The 16,634-nt window shown below is 39.1% G+C and overlaps 1 protein-coding gene across 2 annotated transcripts in view; it reads right to left on the reverse strand.

The window, feature by feature from the left end:
- The window catches only part of EGF (epidermal growth factor), a 58,422-nt gene extending 44,918 nt beyond the window's left edge, over positions 1 to 13,504 (reverse strand). For both annotated transcript variants that reach the window (XM_038135956.1, XM_038135957.1), the window contains exons 1-3: positions 12,860 to 13,504; positions 3,683 to 3,814; positions 55 to 254 (exon numbers count right to left, since the gene is read on the reverse strand). In XM_038135956.1, coding sequence (XP_037991884.1) covers positions 55 to 254; positions 3,683 to 3,814; positions 12,860 to 12,986 — 459 coding nt within the window. In that variant the 5' untranslated portion in view covers positions 12,987 to 13,504. The remainder of the gene's footprint in view (positions 1 to 54; positions 255 to 3,682; positions 3,815 to 12,859) is intronic.
- Positions 13,505 to 16,634: the final 3,130 nt, after the last annotated feature.

Here is a 16,634-nt window from a genome sequence, read left to right on the forward strand (position 1 = left end):
ACAGAGGGGTTTACACTATTAACTAGGAGAATTCCAAAGAACTGATTACTTTACCTCTCGTTTTGTGCCATTTAGATTAATTCTTTGAAGTAGTCGCCTTTCAGAGTCTACCCAATACACTTTCTCGTCTATATAATGAAAATCCGTAAGTGTTGATGGACCAGTATCAGAAACCAATCTTTCATGATTTGTCCCTTCAGTGTCAATTCTGAAGATGGCATTTCCATGGCTATACAGCAGGAATGGCGCTGGGTCTGGTGTGGAGAAAACAAAATGAGACAAATTAATTGATAATCATTTCATTTTTGCTGTATTAAATTCTCATCAGTTGCATAGTAGTCAAAAAGAAAGTTCAAGATTTAGACGTCTCATTCCTTAATAGCAACTTTCTAGGTGCATCACAGAGAACCAGTAGTATATAAATAGAATGGTCCTTTCACATTAGATGCTGAAAATTATGGCAAAAATCTGAGTTAGGAAACTGAAATTACAGTGGTTGTTACCACTTAACCTGAATCCTACAGCCCAGTCAGAGGTCAGAACAATGGCTGCAAGCTTGCCAGCTGAGGTTGAAAGAAGTTTGCCATGGGTGTTCCTCCAAATTGAAGATCACTTCAAACTCTTGTGCTATAGCAAGAATTTATCACAGAGAGGTAGCCTGGAACCTTCCTTTAACTATCCAAAAAGGGAAATTGAAGATCCCAAGACAGGATAAAGGAAGAAACTGGAGATTGGGGAGGTTTTTTGTGCTGCAGAAGGCTGAAGGAAAACAAAAGACCTGTACTTAAAACACTGACAGCTCATAAGCAACTTCTTCCAGACAAAATCTCTATCTGTAATGAGCAGAGGGCAAGAGTATAACAGTAACTTAACATAAAATATGTTAAAATGAAAGGTGCTCCAATTATGCCCCATACTCCAGAAAACCAATTAAGGCTGAAAGTGATGAGCAGCTAGGATGATCCCAGTAGCCTAGATGCAACCTTAAAACAAGGCGATAAGTATGGAAGTGCAATTAGTATGGAAAAATGATTGGGGTTGATCCAGTTTTATTAAGTCCTCTCTGTTATTTTTAGGGTATCACTGTAGAGTACAATTAAGATTGCTCAAGGAACCCTAACTACCTTTCCAAACCACAACGGTTTTCATTTAGGCTTTCTGTCAAGTGCACATAGGAAAGCAGTTCTTATGTAACAACACATTTTAACTTTCATTTTGAAAATAAACATGGGTGTATTGTTTGCTTTTTGATTTGTTTATATAAAAATACTTATTTGTGGGCATTGAGTCTATTCTTTAATTTACTATTTAAAAAAACCATACAAAACATAAATCCCATTGCATTAGTCATGTTGGAATTTTATAACAAGGTTGACTGAAACAACAGATCCTGGCATACAAGTAGTCCTCAAACCAACTGACTTTGAAATGTAATTATTGATTTAGATCCAACAGGATGACAGTTTTCAAACCTGTGTAATCAATTGCTGAATTATTCCACAATGAAGCAGCAACTCACCATTAATTGGGAATAGATGCCATCAAAGATGCACTAACACAAGTTTTCTTACACATGTATCTTTGAAAATTAAACTGGTTTTCATTTACAAGGTTCACATCTTTTTTTTAACTAAATATCTTTACTATTAGAATGAAAACCGAGGCTTAAATCTCAACAAAAAGCTCTTCTACAAAATTGAGACAGATGCTTCACCTTCATAGTTGCAAGGTTGTTTAATTCTCCTTTCAAAGCAGAGGAATGAGACAAATTTTGATTCGTCCAAGTGAAGAAAGTTCTGATGAGCACCCAAGATGTAATTTTGTCTTGTTTGCAGGGAAGATGGTCAGTACACTGTTTCTATGTTAGGAGAACGTTTTATATCTCAAATTTTAAAGCTGCCACCTAATTATAGCAGCTGCTTACAGGATTTTAATTATTCCCTTTTCCTGCTGCTACTTGAACTGAGCAACCCCATATTTGAACAATGAAGACTTGCTTCATGTGAATGTTAAATGAATGCTGAAGAGTGGCCAGGCTGATTTATCTAAGGGATTTGACAGCTGCTGCCTGCAGTTTTGCCAATTAGTTGACCAAGAACATTTATACACTTTGGTTTTGTCCTTTCCACTCTCTGAGTTCCCTACCAGGTACCTGTGAATGAGGGCTCAAAATGGAACAAGAACTGAACAAATCTGACTTTTGCTGCATAGGCACCAGTCAGATTTAGGACTCCGTTTTATCAGGAGTTTAATTACCAAGTAAACCATATCTGCACCAAAGATCTTCCTGCCTTTATAACATGAGGGTATTTCACCTGGTGTTTCCCCCACAGAAGGGTCTATACCTCACTTGAGGGTTCCTTATCTATCGCAGCAGCTCCATCTGTCACTTTCTATTGTTACTATAAATGTTAGTAATGACATGTTAAGAAGTTGAAGTACTCCAATGTGAAGGAAAGATTGTTCTTTGAAAGATACCTGTGCACAAATATCACTGGGAAGCAACATGTTTGTTTTCACTTCAGTTCAGAAGTGAAGAGTTTGCAGAGGAACTATGGATGTTTAGGCAGGACCAAAAAAATCCAGTTTGGGTCTTTGTGCGTTACATGTTGCTGATAATTATGACGATTCTAGGGCCTGGAGTAAAATAATAATGTTGATGACCGTTTGGTAACTCTACAGAATAATTTTGGTTGTGTTCATGGTCCCGAAATCTACACAAATCTACACACATAAGGACTCAAGTACAGCTCCCACTTCTCAGGTCAGAAACATGCCTTGTCACATCCCATCTCTGCATTAGCAAGATAAATACTAGTCAAAAAATACTAGCCAAAAAATAGAAAACCTGAGGTTCTGGATCAAAAGGGAGCTATGGTGTATGGTGTATTTGTAGGAACCAAAGCCAAGCATTCAGGAAGTCAAAGTGGAGAAGTAAGAAATGAACTTCAGAGCACTTCCATCTCATACTCTAGATGCAATATAAGATTAAGCTAATCAATAAAATCCAACTCTTTTTTTTTTTTTTTCTTGGATAGCATCAGTTGAGGACAAAATGAGGGTTAATCAAAGGCTGTAACTGCAAATATTTTCCTCTTAGAAGAGCTAAAAACTTTTAAATTTAAATGCACTTCCTGCATTTAAAAATCAATTTATACAATCATGTCAGAGGAAGGGAGAGAAATAACTCACAGTAGCACCCATGTTTTAACTGCCAGTGGGTGAAACCAAAAATAAGGGCTTCCTGTTTCTAATCTTACAGGACTGTCCCTAGAACCTAAACATACTGGGAAGACACCAAGGCCAACTGACTGAAAGCAGCCAAGGTAGCAGAATCTTGTGTACTGCCATGTCTTCTTGGAAGTAAGGATGGGATAAGAGAGTTACCAGTTTTAAACTGGCAGAGAGGGCAAATAGGAAGTAATTGTTAAGTTTAGTGGCTTGTTTTCATATGTTCATTCTTCTTTACGCCACCGCAGTTTACATTCTTCACCATCATTCTTCTGTGGCACCCATTTTTGGCCTTGCCTCTTACCCTTACAGTAGCAATTTTTTTGTCAGCAAACCAGAGAACCCCAGTCATTGACCAGTAAGGACCAGCAGGCATGGTACACTTTGAAAAGGAATGCTAACTGAATTTCCAAAGCCCATTTTCAGTCATCAAAAAAGAAAATGTCCTTACCGTTCACATAGCAAGACTGCTTGTCAATACCCAAGGAGTAGCCAGGCAAACAGGAGCAGATGTACGACCCTGGAACGTTGATACAGGTTTGGCCACAGGTTCCCAAACCACCTTCAAGGCACTCATCAATATCTGAAATAGGTATTTGAAACAGATCAGGAAAATTCAGCTAGCAAAAGCAGCACAGAACAGGGAGAAAGAATACCTTTGACAAACTTACCAAATAATAAACTGACACAAAATTTAATATCCCATCATTAAAAATGAAATGAGAATGAAAAAGGAAAGGAGAATGCCTGTGTATTCCTTCATGCATTGGTTTCAGAATTATTGGGGGGGATAATTTATTATTGTCACATTCACAGTGATTTTGGAGGGTGCTTGGTTTTTATTTTTGGGTTTTTTTGAATGTCAAGGGAAATTACTCTTCTCCTTAGTGTCTGGGCACTGGTCTGTAATTGCTCAAACACAGGGAACAGACTTGTCTTGATTTGAGTTTTTATTTGCTATGCAAATGCAGCTTGCAGCTGCTTGCTTCTATCTTTATCCCTTTTTCAACAGTAATAATTTTGCCAACAAATTAACAGACTTTGCAAAACAGCAAGGAAGAAAACAGATTGTCACAGCACTGAGGTCAACATTGAGCTCATTTTTGTTTGAGTCAAATCTCAAACAGACATACAAAACACTAAAATTCCCACTGTATTCTGACAGAAACAAGCCCAAACCAAGGCACTGAGCAAATTAATTAGAAACTAGGCTTTTAACTGGTAGGTTAGGCTAGAACCTTTAGTATTTGAAAGACATTTGAAGTCTTTATGGTGTTTTGTCAGGGCTTGAGGAAGTGACTATTAATTAAGTCCTAAACAAAGGAATCTGTTTGAAAAAAAGACTACCACTGAGGACTAAGGGGAAGAGAAATTCACAGTACCATGGATAATTGTTCCACAAAATTGTTTTCAGCAGGAGCTAAAATTTATCTCAATCACATCTGATAGTAACTTCCCAAGGTACCTGGCATCTGACAGTACCATATGCTGGTATATTTCCTGTATATTTTTCTTCTTCAACTACTGTGTGATGGTTGCTCTAAGGAGCAGCTTTTTTCTTGCTCAAGTTCTAGTTGATGTCAGCAGCTTTTGTTCTGTACTCATGTACGTGTGACTTGGCACATGCAGGAATAAAGGAATTAATACATTTTGTTTTAAAGAGATACATTTGAATAAGTCATTGAAGGATGTGGATTCACAACCAAAACTAGGTCTCTGTGTGTTATGTGAGAATTCCCTTAAGTTTAAGGAAGGGCACCTTGACTACAAGGAACACCAATTTAACCAGCTCACAGAAGACTTTGAAAGAAACTTTCTCAGCAACGCAGGGAGACCTAAGCAAGCAGATCTCTGATATCCCGTGGTTCTGCAAACCAGTCTTCTTAACTGCTTTAAGAAACCATGCTTGGAAAGAAGTGTTCCAAGGGGTTTCATCTGTGCCCAAGTACCAAAGGTGTTCAAAAACAATGTCAATGCTTTTTAGCCACCTAATGTGTCTGTACCAACTAGGGAAGGCTTCCATATTGTTTACAGAGTTTTCCACAAGTTCGTGCTCTGAAGAGCAGCTGAACTAATTTGACAACGTATGAAATGTAATCAGAGCACATGCAACTGATTCTTCTTTGATTACAAAGGTAAAGCAGAAGCATTTTCAGCAGTGTAATTCCATAAAGTACTCTAATTCTAACCCACAATTTTCTCCAAACAATCAGCTTTCAGGAGCATATTTTCCCACAAGTCCTGGGATTGTACATTCCATCCTCCACGGCATTAAAAGAGAAACTCTTCCAAATCCCCTCTAGGAAGGTTTGATGGGCTTAGAAGTGTGTTAATGTGCTACAGACACCATGGGCTCCAGGTCACCGCTAAAACTAGATACTCCTGGCAAACAGTGCCTGGATGCCACTGAAGCTAAAGGGCTCTTTGATAGCCCAAGAGGGAGGGCTTTGATGACCTCAGCTCCTTGTCCAGCTGCTGTTAGTGTTAGAAATGAACACTGTTTGCCACTCTCTCCCTGATGCACTGGTTATTGAACCAAGTAACTGACTGACTATGCTGGACACTTGACCTGATCCAGCCACCAGCACCACAGCAGGTGTGAGAATGTGTTGATAATGTAGTTAATGTTCGTCAATATATTTTTATGACAGTAATAGCTTGCTAAATGAACCTGAAGTTATATCTCTGTGGAAATTACAAGTATGGGTGAAAAAGGCAACCATGTAGATATAGGATTGCTAAAGAGAGAGTTTTTTTGAATAAGCAATGTGAAGCACTGATGAGCTATTATTCAATCACAATGAAGAGCACATTAACTAAGAGTAAAAAAAACTTAGGCCTGGCCTATAGATTGGATCCGAAAGACTGCTTTCTCTGAGAAGGATTTGTGTTCATGCTGGACAGAAAGCTGACCTCTCAGCATGTTACTGGGCAAGAAATTCAAAACATAACACAATTAAACACAGGAGAAATTAATGACCATGAGGAAAAAAAATGCTTTTCTATATGGCAGTGGTCAGACTATAATGGCATGCTGTTCGTATTTCTCAGATAAAGGTTGTTAAAAGGATCATGAAAAATTAGAAAATGTATACAACAAAGATAGAAAGCCTGATTTGAAGGTAAAGTGCCTTTCTATGAGAAATTCAAGAGCCCAGAATGCTTAAATTATCAGAAAGAAGCTTGGAAGAATGATTCAGCACCAGAAATTAATACCTTCACAAAGAAAATGTAGCAGATTTTCTAAAAGACACTATAATCTTTTTTCAGGAACAATTTAACAAGCACTCATAGCTGAGAACTAAAGCCAGGGAATTCAAATTCAGACTTTAAATTCACATTTTAACAGGAAGGGTGAATCACTAAAGGAACTAGATACCAGGGAAAACCCTGAAGGCAGTGAAGTCAAGGTCAGACTGGGAAGACATGCTTTACCAAACACAGGTTACTGAGCAACAGACCAAGGTAAAAGGACAATGACCCTTTATTTCCAAGGGGGATTTTCCAAATTTATATGGAAAATATAAAAAAATATAAAAACTGACTGTCCAAGAATGAGAATGCTGATTGGTCAGGCTACAGGAATTTACATTCTCTCCTCAGTAAATGTACTTGAAGAGAAGATTTCAGGGTTATCAGCCTGTCCATTTTCATCACCACCAGAATTCACACAGTAAAAGCAAATCCCACACATTCTGAAAAGCAAGCCATGTCTCCAGCTGAAGAATGGCTCTTGTGGAAGGAGAGCTGCCCAATAACAGAGCAGGGGCACAGTGGCCACAGGCAGCTCAGCCGCTGGACAGTGCCCTTCCACTGGTAAGCAGGAAGAGCCAAGAGACAGTATTTTTGTGAAACAGGCCACAGCACTGTGACCTGTTTAGCTTTTATGGCTTTCACAATGGAAGAGGATCCTATGCTTAATACCTTCTCTTCATTGTTTAAAGTACAAAAAAAAAAATCCAACCAAAAAAACCCAAACCAAACCAACCGATCAACCAATCAAACCACCAACCCCAAAACAAAATAAACAAAAAAAGGCTGGTTTTTAAGGTTTAGGCAAACTCAATCACAAAACCATCCATCAGGTGTAACTAGCAGTGCCTTCATCTGCACTTTTAGTGCCAAAGGAAAGCATGGAGTTGCATCCTGTTGAAGCTGTTTTACGTGTCCTGGCAACCACATCCCCCAGTGGGAACTTTACCCTGTGAAAGAAATCGGCTTAGTGAATACAAAAGCTGTCTGCAGTGCTCTGACAGCCAGCTCTGAAAGGAAGAATAAGGTTCTGCTTAGTTCTCAAAGACTTCTTTATGCAAAAAATGCCTTGAGAATCAGCAAAAACGATGAATCATGTCATCACGATGTTGGCAGCTCTCAAAGACTTTGCATACAAATATACTACTTTATTGAGAGTCCTGAGAAAGGCTCTGGTTGCAGAAGGTTGAAGCATTAGTATGCCTGGCAGGGACACAGAGAAATCACAGTGAGCCAGAACTTGAATTTCATTATGGCCCCAAATACAGACATTATATACGTAACATATACATGAAGATACAGACACTCAAATAACCTCATGCAAATCTAGTTCCTGGTTAGTTGGACTCGTGATTAATTCAATCAGCTGTGTCCAAGCACCATCATAATCTTTTCAACAAGGCTGAACATGAAAATTCATATGGGTGACAAAGACAGCAGCCCATCACTTTTATGTGCTGTGTTCAAAGCATCCAGCTCAAAGAACAGAAGATGGCTAGAAATGAAAGAAGACACTCCAGCTATCAGCAGGTCAAAATGAAACGGATGATACTCAGTTCTTTTGTCTTTTATCTCCAATTTTAAATGAGGCTTAAAATACAACTTGATCACTCACAATTTTTGAGAGGGTAGAGGCTGTGAAATGCTCATATACAATGGTAAGAAATACAATATGAACACAATGAGGGCGTTACAACTCCTGGAGTCTTCCAGCCCAGAGATGATCATGTCACAGATATGACACCAAGTGAGAACATATGATTTATCAAGAATAAAATTGAATCAAATTTATAATTTAAATACAATTTAGAAAACAGTTGCAGACATCTTGTAGAGAAAGGGCAAAAAAGATCCCCAGAAACAACAGCATCCTTTTTTTCTTTTTTTTCTTTCCTTTCTGGACTCCGATCTCAAGTGTTTGCTCATTAGAATGGAAAAAAAATTCTACCTTTGAAATAAATTCTATGTGAAATGAAGTCTATGTGTAAATTTGTAGCTACAAAATAGACCTCTACTTCCTGGATCATGCAACTTCCAACATATTATTACTGGCTTGCCTTTCAAAGATAGAGGCCATGAGGCATCATCAAATACTGTCATCCAGCTCCCTTTAAAATCAGATTTCAAAATAGGTACTAAAAAGTAGTCAAGTTTTTTTAGAACGGAATACGAAATTAGTAACTGCTATTTTACACTGGGCAGAACAATGAGTTTTATTAGTCACTGGCTCGGGAGTCTGCCCCTCAGCCCTCTTAATATTAGGCATCATGTGATGGGTGATGCCATTTCTGTCTTTTCTTGTAACATATTTGCCTCCTTCCTATTTTGATCCAAGTTTTCACAGCTGAAGATAGTATTTCTCCACACTCAACTGGATCCAGCTGAATGTGAATCTTCTCATGAATTGGTCTGTGGTTCAGACCCATGTTCAAGAATTCCTGACTACTATTTGGTAAAAATATTTACAAGCTCCTTTCTTCAAGTCAGTATAATAAGAATTGAGCTAGCTGGAGGACAGCTACTGAAAACAATGAAAAAATACACCTCCACTGCAGCTCTTCTGAAATACAGAGGGGGAAGCACAGGCATCTTATCAGGTTTATCCCTGCCATGACAGGGGTAGGGAATGGTTGCCCATTTCATTGACTCTTACTGCTCCTTATGAGATGCTTGCAAAGAAAGAAAGGGGAGTTAAAAAGGTTTTGGCATTTCATATTTCTCAGAATACACACAAGAAGTTTTAACAGTATGTCTTCAGAAGTATGGAGTAAAGTGGAGACAGGATTTAGATAATGAAGGGGAATTTAAAGATGTAAAACAAAGACTAATAACTTTATGTTCCTCATCTCTGAGGTAGGAGAGAGGTGAACAGGAAGAAAGAAAAGAGTAAAGCTTGACACACAGAAGGAAGCATGTGACCAAAAGAGCTGACCTAGATAGCTGCAGTTGTCACCTTCTAATTGCAGGCTGTAGCTCTGTAGGAATGAGCAGCATGTTAGCCCTGTAGAGGTGACAAGGGCTCAGCAGTTAATGTCAGAATTTGGTAGAGATGTGCTGAGTTTAAGAACCTATGATTAGTCAAAACTTCAATAATATGGGTTTTGTTTTGCCTTCTTCCAAGACTTTTTTACAATACTGTTTGGTATCTTAAAAAGTATTATCTTTCTCCATTTTTCAAACTTACACAGTATTTAAAGTCAGCCCCGAAACCAAAGTACACCTCCAGTCCTGCAGTATCCAGAAGATAATATATTTACCTAGGGTAGCCCAAGACTAAAAGACATCAATATCTACTCTAAAATTGATCATGCAAGAGGCTGCTCTAGGGCCTTCTTCAGACAAACATGGAAAACTTTTTCAGTCTTGAGTAGGGAAAGCATCTATGCACCATGAGAGAACGAAAAATACTGTTGTCAGCGGGGTGTTTCAGGAGGGCACAAGGCAACTGATTCCAGCAGGCGTAGGCCCATCCTCTGGTACATTGTAGCAATAAGAGCTCTTTTGTAGGCCAGACTACTTTTTCAGAGGTAGAAGGGTCTATGTTTCCACTGGGGTCTGCAAAACAGGAGTTATTGAAGGTGGCTGATCCACAGTCCTCATAGCATCTTAAAATAAGCTATTAATTCAAGATGGCATATCAAAAATTGCAGAAGTGCTTCCAATTCTACCATAACTTGTCAATATATTGATGCATTCATTCACCAGACTAGTTTTGCTCTGACCTTGTGATCTCTTCTTCCATGCTTGCTTTCCTATAAGCTTTGCTGTTTCGGGATTAACAGTGCCACAGAAAGGTCCCTTCTCGCTTGTCATAACAAGTCAGTATTCAAATAATCTCTCTTAAAATAACCATATAAAATTATGTGAGACATTTAGGGTTAGATTTCATTATACTTCCACAGGATGAGCAGGTCTTTGATCTTTGAATATCCACAGAAATAAAAGGAACTAACTGAGGAGTGAGCTATTTAGCAATGTAAGAACACGACCTAGACCTTCGTCTTAAGCCACAGTGTGGAAACCAGATCTAGAAAAGCCTACACACATTCTGGCATGTATCACTTGTAACAGTTCACTAACAAAGAGCAGACACCTTCTCAATTCAGGGGAATCCTTATGGCTGGCAGGTTGCCACCACAGCCTCAGATGATTAAGAACATTTTGCAATTGGTGTATCTATTACAGCTCGCCAAGAATGGTGGCCAAGCCACGATTCAGCTTGCTGTCATTGTTCACAGTACAGTGGTATGAATCACGTCTCCCACTCACCACTTTTATCTCCAGTATTACCTTCAAAGCCTGCCTCCAGCTTCCTGCCACTTGCTTCCACTGCACCCTCTGTCTCACATAATTACTGAACTAGGATGTTACACGTCCGGTCTTCTGCTCAGAATACCAGTTGTGTATCCAGGACATGGAGGAGAGAGAAAGGGAAATCCCTTACACCAAAGCATCCCGCAGTCTTACATTTCATGTCAAAATTTCACCTTTGCTTAATGCCCTGTAATCGAGTGGCCTGTAATTGAAAAATTACCATAATGCATCTAATTTTTCACTTACTCTGTGTCATATGGAATTGCTCAGAGCATGTTGCAGTAACATCAACTCTTATGCACGGGATTTCATCTGCTGCTATTTCTTGGAGAGTTTGCTGAGCTACCGGCCAATCTATTTCAGTGCTTTATCTGGAGTCCTTCATTTATACAGCAGCTAATTTTCCACAAAAAAGACTTCATGCAGAGCAGGTTATGTCTTCATTAATGGAGGAGCAATATGCATCAATGTGTAAAATATGTCCACTGGGGAAAAAAAAGCCTTTGCAGCCTTTTGCATATTAATATTTAGAGTGGTTTTTTGGCTCATTGAACAGTAGCCAAGCAATTCCCTTCATCTCAGTAGGATTCTCCCATTATACATGAGCTCTTAATTGGGAAACCCAGCAATGCAGAAGCCATAACTAATGGACATCCTAAAGAGCTCTTGGAAGCTAAGTACATGCTAGCAAATGGTATGGATCTATAGGAAAGGCTGTGTAAACAGCAACAGCTGCTAAGGATGTGGCACACCCACTGCATGTATTTCAGCCTGAACTTAGAGAGAACCAGGCCTTGGCTGGTCCCATGGACCAAATGGCCACAAACAGCAAAAAGAGGGAAGATGATCCCTACAGGGACACCCTCTGCTTTAAGTTTGCCTAAAGGGAGTCCAGTCTGTGCACTTTGAGAGTGCTTTTCGACATGAAGTGAACACGATAAGAGGTGGTAATATGGAGATTAATTTCAGAAGTGTGCTTGTCGTTTGAACTGAAGCATCAGGGTAGGAGCACTCTAGGTGTGTTTGGCTCTCAGATAAACCTTCAGTCAGGTTTACAATTTGTACACAAAAAAAATGCCCTGCTCCTCCCCCCTCAATTTGACAGCATTTAACATGCAGGCTACTATTTCGTACTTAGGAGATGATATTTCTTGGCAGAAAGCACAGAGGAAGCACCTGTTACTGCATCACTAGAATCATGACAAGAACTGAGTCAGAGCCTCTGAAGCCCAAGGAATCTAAGGCAAAAACATTAACTCCAAGTATGAGGAGCTGCTTGAATTCTTTCAGAGCATTTCCTCATCCCCTAACTGCAAAGCTCACAATTTCATTGGCTCTGGATTTCTTGAAAAAATTGGACCTCACGGTAGCAGGGGAGGGAGAAGGGTTCTGTCATCCTTTGTCTTACACTTTGTAAAGAATTGGAACCTGCATTTCACATGCTCCAAATCACTGGAAATGATTACAGGAATGTTAGGGTTGCACATTTCTCCCAGACCCCCCTATCACAGTATCAAGCACACCTGCTATTCATGTATTGTATGAGACGCATTATCAGCATGAGCACACACATCTATATGTAATAATAAGCGTAGAAAAAATAGCTTTTGAAGTTATCTAGCCCACATCTAAATGCATACTAATACATTGGCATTAAAACTTTCTTCATATATGTATACAGAAATAAAAAATACACCTATACTCAAACTTTTCATATATTGGAGCATGAATACATGCATGCTCATGTACTGAAGCTATGTAGACACTAAAGCTATGGCAAGGAGTTTTGGTAACTGGAGAACAGTTCATATCTCTTAATGATCATATGAAAACCTATTCTGCTTTCTAATAGTTAAACCAACAGACAAGTGCTGATTTCTGAAAGAAAAAGAAAAAAAAAAGTTCTGTTCATTTTGAAATGCAACAGATATTGAGAAGCTGATTTATCAGTTCTGCCAGTACAACACACAAGCAATCTGTAAAAAAACTTTCGAAAATTATGAAGCTAAATTAAGGGAATATAAATGCAGTTTTCTGAATCTGAGAATGTTCAGCAACTTACCTACACAAGCAGAGTTTTCAGGCTTTATTCTGTATCCATTAGGACAGTTCCAGTGCTGCAGAGCTGAGAGGCTGGCAAAACCAATTTTAAAAACCACTGGCAAAAAAGCAACAAGGAAGAGAAACATAATCTTGAGGGGTTTTTTGAGCTGTCACTGGAGAAAAACTAGCTTGTATTCAGTCATATCCAGGACAAGATGAGCATGTGTAATCCCAAAAGTTTTCTGCAATCTGTCACTTTAGACTCAGACATCTTATCACAATTTCAAGTTTTATCTTTGCCTTGCTTTTCTTGTCACTTTAGACCTTACTGTGTCTGACTACAACCTTGAAGAAATTCCTGGGAGATTTCTTCCCCACACACATCAGGGCTTTTTTTTTTCCTCTCGCTCTTTCGTTTCTTTTTTTTTTTCTCTTTTGGAAGCCAAGTATGAAATGCCTGACACTCTTGCCACAAATTTAACACAGCTCAAAAGCCATGCTCTCAAGGATCACTTTAAATTTCCCTTCAACAAAGCTGCCGTTTAAATCTTTAAAGCAGAGCATTCAGAAAACTCTTCAGCGCAGCTCTCAGTGGAGGGCAGGGAGCGAAATCTCCAGGTACCGTCCTTCTCCGAAACGCAGTTGTTTTTACATCCAGACTTGGATGGACTCCTCTTTTCTTTTTAAAGCTCTGCTTGCCCCACCTCTTCTCTTTTTAGTACCACTTGAGTGAACCCTGTGTTTGCACATAGTAATGTGGTCAGTTCCTTACTACAGGGAACTGAGCCAGCCTGCAGATATCCAGCCACCCATAATAAATGCAGGCTCTTTAGAAAAGCATCGCCTCCTGCTTGAGAAGTACCTGCAGCTTGCCAGCTAAGTTTTTTCCACAGAGATTGTCGGCAAATTTATTCAATTCTTGTTAATTCTCAAATAGTTGCATTCCTCTTAATATCATCATGCGTTTTACCACCAGAAACAAATTTTGTCATTAAAGCATTTAATCCAAAATCAGGGGGAAAATCCCTCTGGTTTCTGTGATATATTTTTACTGGAAATCGAAATCAGCTTAAGGTCAAATTCAAATCCAGGATATGTGTTTGTAATTTTGAATTGAAACTCTCTCTCTCAGGTCTGAATTTGGCCCTTATGCATATCCAGAAGAATACCTGTTGTCATAGACTGGTGTAATGTGCTCTGAGCCTGCATCCCCACAGATGTCGCAGTCATTTATAAGTGCACTGATGCTGCACAAGGCTGCTGTCAGTGTGCAATGCTCTTTTACACGTGTTCCACTGAGGTATAGAAACTAGACAAATTCCAGATGCTCATAATTCCTCAGTATTGAAAAAGCCTCCTTTTTCCCAGTCCATCAGCCTAGACCAGCAAAGCTCTAAAACACAAGCATAAGTTTGTGCTTCTAAGATTTACTGAATTTTGAAAGTGCTGAGATTTAAGCATGTGTTTAAAGGGTTGATTGTGCCAGGCTTTGTTGAGCGAACTACTGTGAGGCAATCTGGTTCTGTCACTTTTTTCTTTCCTTTGATTTTTAAAAAAATTTTATTTCTGGGGTGCTGTGAATACTAACAAAATACTAACAAAACAGCTGGTTACAGCAGCAGCATCAGAAGGTACCTACAACTGTACGAGTTCTGTTTCTTGGAATTCTCCCTCTCCCCTCTCCAAATTTTTCTGAATCAATATGAGTCCAGACTTGTACTGTCAGAAAACAGGATTAAAACCTGATTATGGATTGGGCCACTCTCCATTAAAAGTAACTGTTTCTTGATGTTTCTCCCTGTGTGCAGGCACATTCTGCTCTCCCAATCTTCACTGCTACAGCCACTGCCGTTAAATCCAGACTGACAAATGGCAGCCACATTTCCATCTACCCTGTTCAGAACCCAGTCTTTATCCCACATGCTACGCTATAAAATACAATAACAGTAATGTAAATTATGCAGGGCCAGACTCATGCCAAAGAGCATTTGCTTCTTCAAATAGTCCCTGGGAATACAAAAGGGCAAACAATGTGAAAGCACAGTATAAAGCCATCCCATCTAGGATTACAGGATCCTGCTCAGGAGCTGTGGTATGTTCCATATGAACCTCTTTTACTAATTCTGCAGTCATCAGTTCCTCCTCACACAATTTTCTTTGCTGTTCAAGCTGGGAGCAAGCAACCCTGACAGTTTGAAAGGAATGTGTCACTTCTTTGTGAGCAGGCACCAGCAGAATGTTTGCCAGACCGTGAGGGTGGCCATCCCAGCACATCCCTGACCTCTTCCAGGGCAGACTCAGACAAACTTGTTGAAGGAGACAGAGTGAATAAGCTCTCCCTTTCCTTTTAAAACCCAGAAACAATTTCTGTCTCACATTCTTTTCATCTCTCATTTACACACATTGTATTTTCTGAACATTTCCCTCAATCTTCCCCACTGCTCCATCTCCATATTTGCCTTTACACAAAACACAGTCAAAGGCACATCCCAGAATTTCATTTTTTCCCCTCTAAATTAAATATGAATACAGAACTTTCTGACCTGCCAATACCCCAACAATCTTTTCTGAAGGAACACTTCACTTTAGCTAAGTAGAGACCAGTTAATAAAGTTGTTAATTTTACCATCCTAGAAGTACAGGAATGGCTTAACAAAAGGAAGAAAAACACTTGAATATTTGATTTATTTTTTTTACCCTTAAACCCCAAATTTAACTTGGGCCAGAACTAGTTATCAAACCCACCGTATGATATGATGTAATCTAGGCCAAAGAAGGTTCATTCATTTGGAAGTGGATAGAACCAATCACCTCCCCCTACAACAAACCAGAAAGTGCTCAATAAAGTATTAAATCCATCAGGCTGTGCCACACCCACACTTTTAAAACATATTGTTTTTCACCAAGTGGTTCAGCATACTGCTCACAATAATTCCATCACACCCGAAGTCATTAAGCATTTCAGAAGTTGTTCAAATGAGTTTCTAAAAAGCAAACTATTGTGCTCACCTTCAGGTATTAAGTACAGCAATCTACATTAGTCTGGCACTCATATGATAAATTAGACCAAATTAGCTCTACAGTCTTATTTGCAGGGGTCACTGCAGAATCAGTCCCAATGATCTTAAAATCATCCCAGTTCATCAAATGTGAAGAATTTAATTGAATTTGATCTACTGACTTAGGACATTTATGAATTAACAGCAAATAAACATTTTATCTCTTTCTCTTGGAGTTCTTACTTCTTACTTTTTGATAAAAGAAATTCTGGCTTTTTTTACCAAAGTTGGGAAAGATCAGCTAGCAATTCAAATACTGGGGGGCTTCTTGGCAAATGGCTACTCAAGTTCAAGAACAGCATATTCTGACTGTTTCTAAACTGTAGAGGAAACAGCCCTCCCTCAGCTTCCCATTATCTACATTGTATTAATAAGCACATTGGTTGAATCATATATTGGCTTTTATTCTTGCTCACTACACATTGCACTAGCTTGTCAGCAGTTGGACTTCTTTCTCTATCAGCCTCTGAAAGGCGAATTCTGGCGTTAGGCAAATTCTAATGTGGTTAAAGTTATATTTTATAGTCAACATAATCCAAATTACTACCAACTCAGGTTAATTATTAAATGTGAATTCACTGATGTAACATAGGAAATGTGTAGCAGCTATCTCTAGTTCAAATAGCACAGAGCAGTGAGGAACAACCAGATCCCACAAAACAGATTCCAGAACTTCTCCAATAGCCCCAGAAAATCTGCCAGCCCCTGGGATAAGATGCTCACGTACCTGTCATC

This window comes from Motacilla alba, chromosome 4, assembly GCF_015832195.1.
Source record: "Motacilla alba alba isolate MOTALB_02 chromosome 4, Motacilla_alba_V1.0_pri, whole genome shotgun sequence".
In the NCBI taxonomy this organism is placed as follows: Eukaryota; Metazoa; Chordata; class Aves; order Passeriformes; family Motacillidae; genus Motacilla; species Motacilla alba.